At 44.5% G+C, this 12689-nt stretch overlaps 1 protein-coding gene across 1 annotated transcript in view; it reads right to left on the reverse strand.

The window, feature by feature from the left end:
* Positions 1-1940: 1940 nt before the first annotated feature.
* The window catches only part of LOC104562915 (cytosolic phospholipase A2 epsilon), a 31409-nt gene continuing 20660 nt past the window's right edge, over positions 1941-12689 (reverse strand). The window contains 11 exon segments of the mRNA XM_061998119.1: positions 1941-2260; positions 3049-3235; positions 3933-4099; positions 4972-5160; positions 6060-6167; positions 7997-8134; positions 8538-8652; positions 9112-9337; positions 10063-10199; positions 11654-11789; positions 12055-12092. Coding sequence (XP_061854103.1) covers positions 1941-2260; positions 3049-3235; positions 3933-4099; positions 4972-5160; positions 6060-6167; positions 7997-8134; positions 8538-8652; positions 9112-9337; positions 10063-10199; positions 11654-11789; positions 12055-12092 — 1761 coding nt within the window.

Consider the following 12689-nt stretch of genomic DNA (forward strand, 5'->3'; position numbering starts at 1 on the left):
ATGATTTTTTTTTTAAACTCATAAGCTTTTATCCACAACATCATCCAAGGTCAAAGAGGCCTGTAACTTAATTACACGGTGTGCAGGACTACTGTACTTTTAACTTTGAACCTGCTGCTTGCCAGTTTTGTCTGATTCTGCCCAGGTCTTGTGTTAGAAAAGAGAGGCACAATCACTCCCTGTTCATCTCCCACAGGACACTCCAGATTTCCTAGATCTCTTTCTTCTCTGCCTTTCTCTCCTGTTGTCCTTTCCTAGGTGGCAGATTCCTTATCTGTTCTCGTGTGGAAGCTGTTCCACCTCTTTGCTCAGCCCTGACGTTTTCCCTTTGTATTCTTTGCTGGAGAGAACTCAGAGATACTGAATAATTCTGTCTGTTCTAACTGTATGCTTTTTGAAATAGGCTAAAGTGCTCATTGTTCTTTGTGACCCCTCCGTGGCTGCTGGAAAGCTGCAGGAAGGGCAGGGAAGCGTTTGCACTCACACACCTCATTCTGCTTGTCTTCAGACTTCCTTCCTAGATGCTTCCTGCTGTCAGTGGGATCATTTTTGCCCTTCAGACAATGAAGTTCTAACTGTATATGGGAACCTGGGAGTGCTTCCAAATTCCCAGGTCTGGCTGTGCCCTCTGGCTACATGCTGTCCTATATTGCTATGAGAGCCAGCCAGCATCAGCAGGATTGCTGTCTTTGCTCTCTTGTTTCCATGGGAGGTAAAACCCCAGCATATAGCCTGTACAGGAGCTGTATGGGCTCCTGTAGTGTGCACCACAGGTAAAGCATTCACTAACTTCAGTAGTAAACAGAAGGATTACGTTTCTATGCACCACCTGGGAGGAGACTCTTGACCTTGAGGGTGAAAGGACTTGTAAGTCTTCCATTTTTAGCCCACAGAATTTCAGACAAAAGAATAACAGAATTTCTTGACAAAAGATAGTTTAAGCAGACCTGGGGACGAAAGCCTGTAGGGCTTGTAGATACAAGATTTGCAATAAATAACAGCAATGAACAGAAGTTAATTTAGGAGAAGAAATGGAGACTTGCCATCTGTCAAATAAAGAGACCACTTTTAAAGGAGCCGTGTCAGTGTGATGACCAAAGCATCAGCAAATTGGAAGTTAATGTTCTGTTGGATGAGTGATACTGGCTGTACAATTTTAGATCCTCATTGTCTGTGTTTCTTACATCTTTTCTGATGTAATAGTCTCAAAAGAGCTTTGAAGCTTTAAACCTTTGATATGTATCAATAACATTTAAGTGCAGCACAATGAAACAAATCAGCATGAGTCACTTCTTGTAGAAATGGGTCTTGAATGTAGCCCTAAACAAAAGGGCTCCCAGGATCCTGAGGCAGTTCACATCTGGAGCAGGCATGATTTCTTCTTCAATAATTTTTCATCAGCTAGGAAAGAGAGCTGCACAGTGTCTTTAGTTGTCTCAGTGGTAGAGGAAGAAGCACTGAAGAGAAATGGCTTTAACATGTATTTGCTGTAACTCTGACTGCAAAAATGGAAGTATTTTGTTATATAAAGTTTAGTTATTTACATTTATGGAAAGACTCCTTAGTTCACAACTGCTCTTCTAGGGTTTGTTTTAGAGATGACAGATTCCTGTGCTCTGCTGCATCTCTGGATCAACAGTCGCCTCTTTTTATAGCACAGGTAGAGCACAAACACCTTCAATGTAAACTTCCTCTTGCTTCCTTGTCTGTGCATTTCATCAGGCCACTTCTGCAAGCAGGAGCAGAGCACAACCTCACCTAGGTGGTCAAGAGGGATGCAGATCAACACGTTAAGGAAAAAGCTCAGGGTTCTTTGTACTCACTCCCTTCACTGACAGACGGATTTTAGCATTGTTTTGATGACAAATAAAGTGCTATTCTTAGCAAGCTTTGGCTTTTCTTCACTTCCTAATCAAATTCTTCTTCTTCATTAGCAAGACTCAAACGTTTTCTTTCATATGCCCTAGAGCTGGGCAGTCAGCCAGATGCTGGGTTTTCTCCCTACCAGGCACGCTCACACCATCGCCATCGCTTGGGTTTTGCACTGCTTGCTTGTCCTTGTGCTGCTTTTTCCTCTCCACAGCCGTACGCAAGGCCTGAAGAATCAAATCTTTGTTGTTCTGGACGTTGTAGTAACTCAGGTTCACCAGTTTGTCAAAATCTTCCTCTGAATAACTCAGATTGTTTATGTAATACGGACCGTGGGCGTTGGCAACGTCGACGTCACCCTCTGCCATCTCTGAGGGACTACGTTTCACACCTAAGGGGCAAAGAAATGACTGGGTTAATTAGCAAAAAGCAATTAGGGTCTAAGCCTTTCTCAGGCATGCACATGGGGGTTTTATTGATGAGGTATTTGGTTGGCAGCAGGAGGTGGAGAAGCTGGCAGTGCTGAGGCGAGTAGGGGTTATTATCCTGGTACCCTTGGAAATGCACCCCAAACAGTAGTGTAGCTCCACTTTTGAGCACAGGACGGGGAGACTCCCTGCTTCCTCCTCTCACTCTGGAGTGAGCTGTCAGCATGGTACCCAGCTCCCCTCAGCACTGACATTTCCCAGCCCCAGCCTCTGCCTTGCTGCTGTGTCCCAGCCCTTGCAGCACCTTACACTTCTAGCCAAGGTGCAAGGAAATGGCAACTACACTTTCCTCCCTTTCTCCCAAACAGCATCAAGGACCACAGTGCTTTATAAAGACAATGTTTCATCCCTCCTCATCACAGAGAACATCAGAGAGAAGAGAATTTTTCTGTCAGCCTCTGCAGATAAACAGAACCTAATTTTCCTCGTAGACTCTAAAATCTAGCTATGAGAAGCCCAAAGGAAAAAAAAGCTGGAGAGAGGCATTTGTGCCAAAGGCTGATCCCAGCTGCTGCTCTACTGTCCAGGAAAAATTACATACTTTAAGCTTCTGGACATGGTTCAGATGTAAGCAGAGCAAGTCTGAGTCTGTGCTTGCAACATGATCTGAAGAACAGATATTGCATGGTAAAAAAGTAAAGAGAAAGACAGCCACTGCCTCTGTTAATATGATGGGTAACTGTAAACTTACCAGGTGCTTTGTATTCCCTGAAGGTGTCATTTACCAGAGGGAAAAAGATCACAATAGGCGTTTCTGGGCTCTCCTTGTCACCAACGATGTAGCATTCCTTTAGATGTGGAGTTTCCTCATCATCTGGCACCTCTGTCGGGAAAGGAATTCCCTGTTTTGCAAAGTATTTAGAGGCTTCTTTCAGGGGCTGGTTGCCACGGTAGGAAAACAAACAAAAAGAAAACATCAAAACACACAGGAAGCACTTTGAATTTGACCAAACCCCAATCTCATTGAGAATATTTGTGGGGCAAGAGCCAAGTTCTGAGAGATTATGGCACGTACCCAGCTTAGGTGTAAACTGCGTATGGAGCCAAGACCTGGAGTTAAATGGGTTGGATCTGTGTCCACATGCCTGCCTTTGAAAACCTACATCCCACAGTTGGATATTAAAAATGCTCCCTTTAGGCAACTTTTTATTCCTCAGCAGTTTTCCATTCCTAACTATAAACTGGTTTTGCATTTATTTGCTTATCTGTTCTTCTGTATCAAACCCTCCTGTTGTTACCTTTGTGTTGACCTGAATGTCCATTTCCCCATAAGGATATGCATTGAGAAGTCTCAGACCACTTAAAATACACATTCAGCTTCATTCATTCACACATCTCACTGCCTTCAAGTCAAGCTGAACCACATCTACACATCAGAATTAGCAGGTTCAGTTTACTAAATGGTTCCTTCCTGATAACACTTGCACTATTCAATAAAGATAGCTGACCTTGGTAAATTGGTAACACTTCCCAGATACTGAGGGGGGAAAAGGTTTCTATGAGTAGAGAATCAGCCATTCTGGTTACTCCTTAAGAAAGCAAAGAAATCAGTAAAGAAGAATATACAAGGCTCACCCCTGTCTGGGAACCTGAACTGTAGTTGAAATGCAAAATGACATCCACTTTCCTTTCTGGTCTCATCAGGGGTGGGTAGCTGGTAGCAAAGGCAAATGCTGTGTCGATCAGGATGAAGTAGTCTGCTCCTGCTGTCAGGTGGTTGGGCTGAGAGTCAAGCTCACAGTCTGTAAAAGAAGCATTTCATTTCAGAGGAGGCGCTCAGTGCAAAAGAGGAGCTGAGAAAAAAGCCAACTGTTCAGTGAATTCAGTTTTTCTTAGGTCTTATACCTACCTATAGAGCTGGGAGCTGCAGTTCAGTCATTTCTCAGTTCCTCAGCTTGGCTTCCTCTTTTCACTCTTTACAATTTCTTTGTCTTTCCTTCAGTTAAGATGGCTTAACTTGGGGGCTCAGGAGAATACTTAATTCCACCTCTTTGTTATGTGTGGCTCTGATCAGATTTGGGGTGGGTTTTTTTGGGGGGTATTTCTTCCTTTTAATATGGACAAAATGGAAGTGGCAGCTCACTGTCACCAAACACTAAAGACCAAAGATGTCTGATGCCTTGCATGCTACAAAAACAGGCACACAGCTACTAAGGTACATGGAGGATGTGGTACCAGACTGCTCACAAATTCCCAAGCTGGGTGACAGAGAATGCTGCTACAAGGCTTATATTTTCCTTGCAAGTAGAAAAGGTAACATGAAACAGTGCTCCCTCCCACATCCCTCGAGCACTGGCTAGGCAAGAGGCAACGTCTGATGGCATCAGGGCCACGCCACAAGCGTGCAGGCTGACTGGCTGGCGCAGCAGCAGACATACATGGGTTGGCTAATCAAGATGTCTCTCATCTATCAATTACCAGGCTTCCTGACACTTTTTACAACTTATATATGAAGAGTTTCCTTCTACTGAATTTCAGTTTTCAGTGAGAAACAGTTTCAAGTCTGATCAGAGGATGGGAAAAGAGCAAAAAGGGTTGGTAATATCTGAAGCATTGTTGCCTTTTCACAAGGATGGTTTAGAACAGAACTGAAAGCAAGATGCTATTGCCTTACCTTTCCATTTGGAGAAATCGCTCTCTAGGTAGTTGTTGTTCATCTGGAAGCCCTTCAGGAAGTTGTGGATTTCTGAGGCTGCCGGACGTAACATGGCAACGTCTCGGAAAATGTCTGAAAAGCTGTCAGTGGGACAAACCACTCGAGTATCCAGCTCATTTGGTCTTGTAGGGAACAGGGTTTCATCATCTGCAGAGGAAAGAATAGCAGTTCTTCTGTGTGGCTTCATTGTTGTCATCAAGCTATGCAACCAGCATTTCATGTTTTGCAAAACCTGGACTCCTTTCACTTTTTATTTCCAGTATCTCCACAAGTCTCAGAGTTTTTCAGCTGAGCTTTGAGAAATCACACCCTCACAAGTAGGATAACATAAATCACCCTTTTTGCTGCATATCTGTTCCTTCTCGTCTTTATTCTCTGTGCCATGTCTGTCTCCTTGAAATCCCACCCTGCAGATGTTGTGTCAGGACTAAGGATAACGGGCACAAACTGCAACACAAGAAGTTCCACTTGAACGTGAGGAGAAACAGGCTGCCAGGGAGAGTGTGGAGGCTCCTTCTCTGGAGGTTACCAAACTGCCTGGACACGTTCCTGTGTGACCTGATCGAGGTGGGACCTGCTTTGGCAGAGAGTTGGGCTGGATGATCTCTAGAGGTCCCTTCTAACTCCTACCATTCTGCGATTCTGAGACTCAAGGATGGTGATTGCTCCTGTTTCAGTGAAGCCTCGTGCCATACTCCAACTTTCAAGAGAAGATAAGAAGACTGTGGACCTCTGGGGGAAGATTTCATCCCATCCTAGCCTACCACGATATTTTTCCTCCAGCTTTATCCCTGTGCTCTGAAAATGGCTCATATGAAGGCCATTCTATCTCTTTTAATTTTCTTTTCCTTTGGCAGGCCCCATGGATTCTTTTTCTCACACAAGTGAAATGGTTGACATACTCTAATCTACAGCATACATTTCCTACAAGGGGTTTCCAAAATCTCTTTGAAAAGTTCAGTGGGATCTGCACAGAGGAAAGAAAGACAAAAAAAACCCCTCCAAACCAAACCAAACTAAACCATAATGGCATAAGAATAACTCACCTATGTCAGTAATTTTGTCTCGGGTCCATTTGTGCCAGAAGTCTTCTGAATTAAAAGATATGTACCAAGCATCCATAAGATTCAAGGAGAATACACTGCTCCAGATCCCTGTGACAAAGGATATATTTGACAGAAAGTAAATCAGCAAAGACTTGGAAGCATTTTCATTCACACCGACCTTCAGTGCACTCTGCATTCTCTAGCAAACTGTATTCCTTACGTTCTCCTAGTGCCCCAGTTCAAGAGGCTGTCTTTATAAACTGTTGTGTGAATTCATAATGGATGTAAAGAATCTAATTTACTGACATTTATTAAGAGGGTTGGTGATATTTTCAGTATGTCTGCTAGCACAGTAATTTCTGTTACGTGGCAAACAATGTTTTGTCAAGTTCATCTTAGTGTTTTCCACCTCTCCTCAACATTTGTTATTCATCAAGTTTCCAGCCTTTGCAGTTCCAAAGGTTTGTTTGATTGATAACATAATCCTGTTACAGGTACACAGTTATCATGCAGGATTATCAACCATGAGACATTCAAGATTCATACACCAATATCCTTTATAATGAGGAAGCTGACTTAAGAGTCATAGCATCATCGAATCCTGGAATATCAAGTTGGAAGGGACCTCAAGGATCATCTGGTCCAACCTTTCTTGGGAAAAGCATGGTCTAGACAACATGGTCCAGCACCCTGTACAGTCAAATCTTAACTTGTCCAGTGTTAGAGCAGGAAAATAACTGAAAACTGGTGTGTTAAATAGTGGAGATAACCCGTCCCTTAGATTTCTTATTTGCCTCTGTAGGGGGTTAAAAAGTGATGATTGCCAATTTCTTTGATAGTACAAGGATACCTGTTTTCTCAGGATATGTATTTATAATAGCAGCAACAAAATAGTGAGAGTGGAAAACTTTAAGGTGAGGGGGCACCAGAATGGGCTGCCCAGATGGGTTGTGGAGTGTCCTTCTCTTCCCGAGCCCTCCAAACTGCAGAATGAAACCTGGTGCTCTTGGGATGAACAGAGTGATGGATAGAAGAGTCTGCACTTTAGCAGACTGGCCCTCAACTGACCCAGCAACTCCAGGCTCTGGTCAGAGGGACGAGCTATAGGACACTATTTAAGGGCTGGGGTGCAAAGGAATTTTCTGACCTCCCTTCAAATAACTGTCACTCGAGTAAGTAACATGGCCTGAATGAGGAGACTGTGGATCACTGGCAGGGAACAGGGGCAGAAATGTCCAAACATGACTCTAGAGAAGGAAAGAAGCATCAAGGTGGGAGGTGAAGGAAGGAGGCTGGCATTTCTGGCAACAGAAGGGGAGACCTGGGTACTTTGTTCAATTTTTCAGCCACAGACAGAGGCTCTGATTGGCTTCCTTACACCTCACCACTAGCAAAAAGTCTTAACTTCTCAAAAACCCACCCCTGAAACTTCCTTTGTGCAATTGGTGGAAGTAGGAGGAACAATGAGGCAACAAATTGCTTTCACAAAGGGAAAAAAAAGGTTTCTTTACTGCTTTTACTGTCCTTATGTAAGAGGGGGAGGAAAAGGTAACTCAAATGAGCTATTTGCTCTCTGAAATACAAGTGTTCTCTGGAGAATTAATTAGCTGTGGCAGGACCACTGTAGATAAAAGGCTGTGTTTTAGAGACTCAGGTTGCAGAGGAGACTGAGGATTTAACTGAGTGGCAACGTTACACAACTTTTGTCACTGACAGACATCTGAGTATTGCAAAGGCCTCATGCCAGTAAGCATAACCACACATGAAATCAAACCAATCTGCCCAGCTGAGTCAAACTGGAGGAAAAAAGTCCTGCAGACTGTTCTCAGTCCTAATATTTTACCTGAGAGAGAAGGAACTACACTAACTGCTTCATTTCAGAAGAAGGGTTTACACAGGAGCAGATTATGTGACATTTCCCCTAAGCAACAAATCACCTTCCAAGAAGCAGATTCTGGATTCTGGGATCTTCTTCATCAGGCGACCCATGAAGAACTCACTACCAAAATCTTCTGCACGAATGAAGGCGCCGTATTTCGGTAACCCCACCTCGTAAGGGGTGAATTCCACCCATTCTGAAAGAAAAGCCACACCACAGACTGATTCCAGCAGCAGAGGCACAAAGGACTTGGAATAAGCAGGCCAATGTCATGCATTTTCAGTCAGACTGCTTTCTAACTAACACACTCTGCAAGAGGACATTTATTAACTGTAAACGTCACGGGAGTGAACGTGAAGAGTGAATTGCCCCCTGCCATCTAAATCCCTCTAGAAAGCTACAGAAATACAGAGCAGGTAATTGTGTGATAATAGCCTCCATCGTCCTGCTTTTAATGCTGGATAACAGAGGAATTTCTGCTCTTAGGTTTGATTAACCTGTTAGAGCATTTGTTTGTGCATTCAGCTGGTTTGATTGCATAATCCTACATTGACCCCCATTGGGATGAAACGTGAAGTGCAATTCTGGAGTGTTATTACCTCTAAAGTCCTGGTCGCTGATTTTATCCTTCACATTGAGAGAGAGGTAGATGGGCAGGGGATTCTGACCCTGATTTAGTGCCTGCTGCTGATCTGAGAGCTTATGGGAGTCCTCCTGTTTTAAAGAAGGACAGAGGCTGAGGACCATTACATGACACAAAGAGCCTTCCACTTGAGCTAAGCCTGTCTCTGACAGCTCAGTAAGTTTCTCGTTGTTCCTCTTCATTCCCACCCTGTCTGTACCAGGTGCCACGTTGACATCTACTTATTACAGCCCACAAACACAAAGAATGACAACTGCCAAGGCATCTGGCTGAAAAACAAACAAGCAAGCAAGCAAAACCCCCCCTTTTTCTCTAAGAGTGATCAAACACTGGTATATGTTGTGGAGAAGAGTCTTCACCTGTGAAGATATTCAAAAGCCTGACTCTAGCTGATCCTGCTTGAGCAGGGCTTTGCACAGACAAGCTCCACAAGTCCTTTCCCATCTCAACTGTTATTTGGTTTACTGTCTGACCTCACCACTACATTGCCTAAATACTCAAATCCAAAGAGAAAGATGCTGCTATGGTACCTTTTCATGCAACATGGTTTCGATTATGAGTCCCCAGAGGTCGGTGAAACATATCTGATGCCCTTCCTGCTGTCTCTGGCACAACTCTTTCAAGTAGTATTGCAGGCGATCGGGGGCAAAACAAGCCAAGAACTTATTTTTGAGGACATGCTTCCGAGCATCGTTGAGTGTTTCCTTGAGATCCTTTTGGGACCAGTCAGGATCTTCATACAAGTTGGACATGGTCCTAAAAAAACAGAAGCCACAAAGCCACAAGGAAAAGGTGAATTCTGAGGCAGAGCTTTGGGAAGTTATGGAGATTTGGGTATCACAGAATCACTGGGGTACAGAATGGTGGCGGTTGGAAGGGATCTCTAGAGATCACCCAGTCCAAGCCCCTGCTAAAGCAGGTTCCCCGCCATAAGGTCTCACAGGAATGTGTCCAGAACACTTCTTATGTTCTGGCTTGTGCCTGTTATCCCTTATCCTGTCACTGGGCACTACAGAAAAAAGACTTGCTCCATCCTTTCAACATCCACCCTTTAGGTATTTGTGTGTGTTGATAAGGTTCTCTCTCAGTCTTTTCTCCAGGCTCAACAGCCCCAGGTTCCACAGCCATCCCTCCTAAGAGATATTCCAGTCTTGGTGTCCCTGCCCTGGCCTCTCTCCAGCAGTTCCCTGTCCCTTTTGAGCTGAGGAGCCCAGAACTGGACACAGGACTCCAGATGAGAGTAGAAGAGGAGCAGAACCTCCCCTGGCTGCTTGCCACACTCTTCTTGATGTACCCCATCAAGATGCCATTGGCCTTCTTGGCCACAAGATTCAAACGTGGGCAAACCCACTGAGGGAAACAAGAGAAAGCCACCACAGGAAAAGAAAGCCCTTTCTTGTTAGTAAAGATGGTACAACTCTTCAGATCACTTCTTGGCATCACATACAGAAAATTCTTACAAGACTTTGTCTGGGTCTTACCACGTTGTGCCAGATAAACCAGTGATGTACGAGACACAGTCCAAGACATTCAGCTCCTGCACACTGAGAAGGTGAGCGTACATGGCTGTCAGAGCTCTGGTTCCACCACCCGTGGTCATGATTGCCACCACAGGTACCTGTTCAGTCCCAGAACACATGCATTTAGTGACATGGTCTGAGAAGGGACAGACATATCTTCAATTGGAAAAGTTACAACTGTGATAAAGTAATAAAGATGCTTCATGCCACCAGTCCTGAATTAATGCAGGGGCCTAGGCAGAATATGAAACACTTCATGTTTCCTCTGCCAAGCAGCTGTGATGAAATCCATCATCCCAAACACCACCTTTGCAGCGCTCTGTTGCAAAACCACTAACACAGACCAGCAGAGAAATAGAAGGAACTACACCTTCTGTCACCTGAACCTGATTTTTTATCAGATGCAGTAGACCAGGAAACACAGATGCTGTGTCACAGTCTCTGTGTGAGTAGTAATAGCCTCTGTTACTCCAGTTTGCTAAAGCTACTTTCCACTATTGTATGGTTATTTCATGGGCCTTACTAGATGTATCATGACTGAGGGATTTAAGAGCACAGACTACTTCAGATCCCCTTTCACCAGAGGCTGGTGACACCATCCCCTTTCACAGTAACCAGAGGTAAAGAGAAACCTTACTCTTACCCCCTACCAAATATATACATACAACACTAGGTAGGAAAGTGAGCTGCAGGTACGTTCTTCCTGGGATGACACAGAAATCCAGGATCTGGCAGTCTTTGAAGAAGATCTCTGTTAACACCAGAGATAGCTACCATGCCTTAGGGTGAATGCATCTGTTGTGCAAATCATCAGGGAAAGAGTTCTGCAGGAAAGCATGGGTGCCTGTGCATCTGAGGGGAAGGAAGTGGCCCCACATCTTAGTGCTGGCATTGGAAAGCAAGGTTTTGTGTGTGAAAAGTCTAGCTATGCAAAAATCCTGCTGAGCAAAGCAAGGAAAACTTGTCATCTCTGCATCTGAGTTCAGGCTTCACCCTGCAGTTGTGGGAGTGTGACTAAAAGAGAAACCTGATTTTTCCCTGCCTTGGACTCTGTTGTTGTTCCCATATACCAAGCAGGCTCATGCTCTAGCTGCAGCAGATGATGAAGTCAGCATGCTGTGCCTGCACAATGGGTGTCTAAATGCCAGCACAAAAGGCACAACAGATAAAAAACCAGTTTGAACTGGGAGGGAAAGAAGTGCTGAATCAATGGCTTAGATCTGGCCAAGATGACTGCGAGTCTTAAAAGAAGCTTGTGCAGGCTGCTGCTCAAAGCTAAATCCTGGAGCAACAGGTTTTTATTAATGGCTCCTGTGAGTGCTCATTTCTTCTAGAGTAGAGGTCAGCCATAGAATCACAGAATGGTAGGGTTGGAAGGGACCTCTAGAGATCATCCAGACCAACCCCCTTGCTAAAGCAGGTCTCACCTAGATCAGGTGCAAGCAATAGCTTGCACACGAACCTTTACAGTGTTTCCAGAAAAAGACAGCAACTGAACACAATCATCTTACTCAGTGGTGAAGAAAGCAGAGAACAATCATGTCTCAGATACCTCATTGTCTTCCAAGTCCTCCTGCAGCTGGAGGACGTTCTTCAGAGCAGCTGCAACCACCTTCTTCCTCTTGCAAATGAAATCCTGTTCCTGGGCACACAGGCCAAAGCCCAGGCGTATGTCAAGGTCTTCCTGGCTGGAACAGAGATATCAATAGAGAATTGGTGTGTTCTTCATCAAGCCTTTTCTTAACTCACTGCACAGTGCCCTTATATAAACTCCCAGCTGCTGGAAATCTCTGCATCGTGCACTCACTCTGTTTCATTTTGTAACTGAAACCAGGGTGAGGCAGCATTCAGGACACAGGCAGTAACAAAGGGATTGGCACTTGATTGACAGCTATCCAAATTCAAAGGAGCAAGGGGAAAAAGCACAGAAGGAAGATAAAGAAGCCATCTTACCACTTTTTCACCTTAAAGTGCAAATCAAATTTTCTGTGCTGAAAGTTAAAAAGGTAAAGTTAGGAACACTGATATTGTGTTTAAAACAGTCCTTTCCCTCCCTCTCAGAATGAGAAGCAGCTCCTTTGGGTCATTAATACATCCAGAAAGCTATGAGCCTCAGTAAACTGAGACTGGGAGACAACTCTCCTCTCAATGTTTCATTAGTACCCAGAGATGTGCACCCATTTAATCAAGTCCAGACTTTGCTGTTGTCACCTATAGCTGGCATCACCTCTGTTGTGGAACTTGGTGTGTGGCTTGTGCTGGTACTGCTCAGCTACACAGATAAATAGCAGAAGAGGTGCAGTGTTACACTTCTCTTCCCTGGAAGGGTCCACCATTAATTACAGACCTTGAAAGTAAAGTCTCTGTGAGATACAAAGGGAAGCCAAAGAGGCTGGGTACCTGTAAGCATGGCATGGGTTTACCTGCCATGCTAGTGTGCCAGGCTGCAGCCTCACCCCTCTGTCTTAGTAGCAGCCAGTGGCTTCCAGCCTGGCTAAGGACACGGGTGATGGAAGAAGCATCAGCAACAGCTTGGACATTTTCCTTCTTTCCCTCTCTCTTCTGGACTTCCCACTTTATTTTGCACC

Source organism: Colius striatus, chromosome 6 (assembly GCF_028858725.1).
Source record: "Colius striatus isolate bColStr4 chromosome 6, bColStr4.1.hap1, whole genome shotgun sequence".
Lineage (NCBI taxonomy): Eukaryota > Metazoa > Chordata > Aves > Coliiformes > Coliidae > Colius > Colius striatus.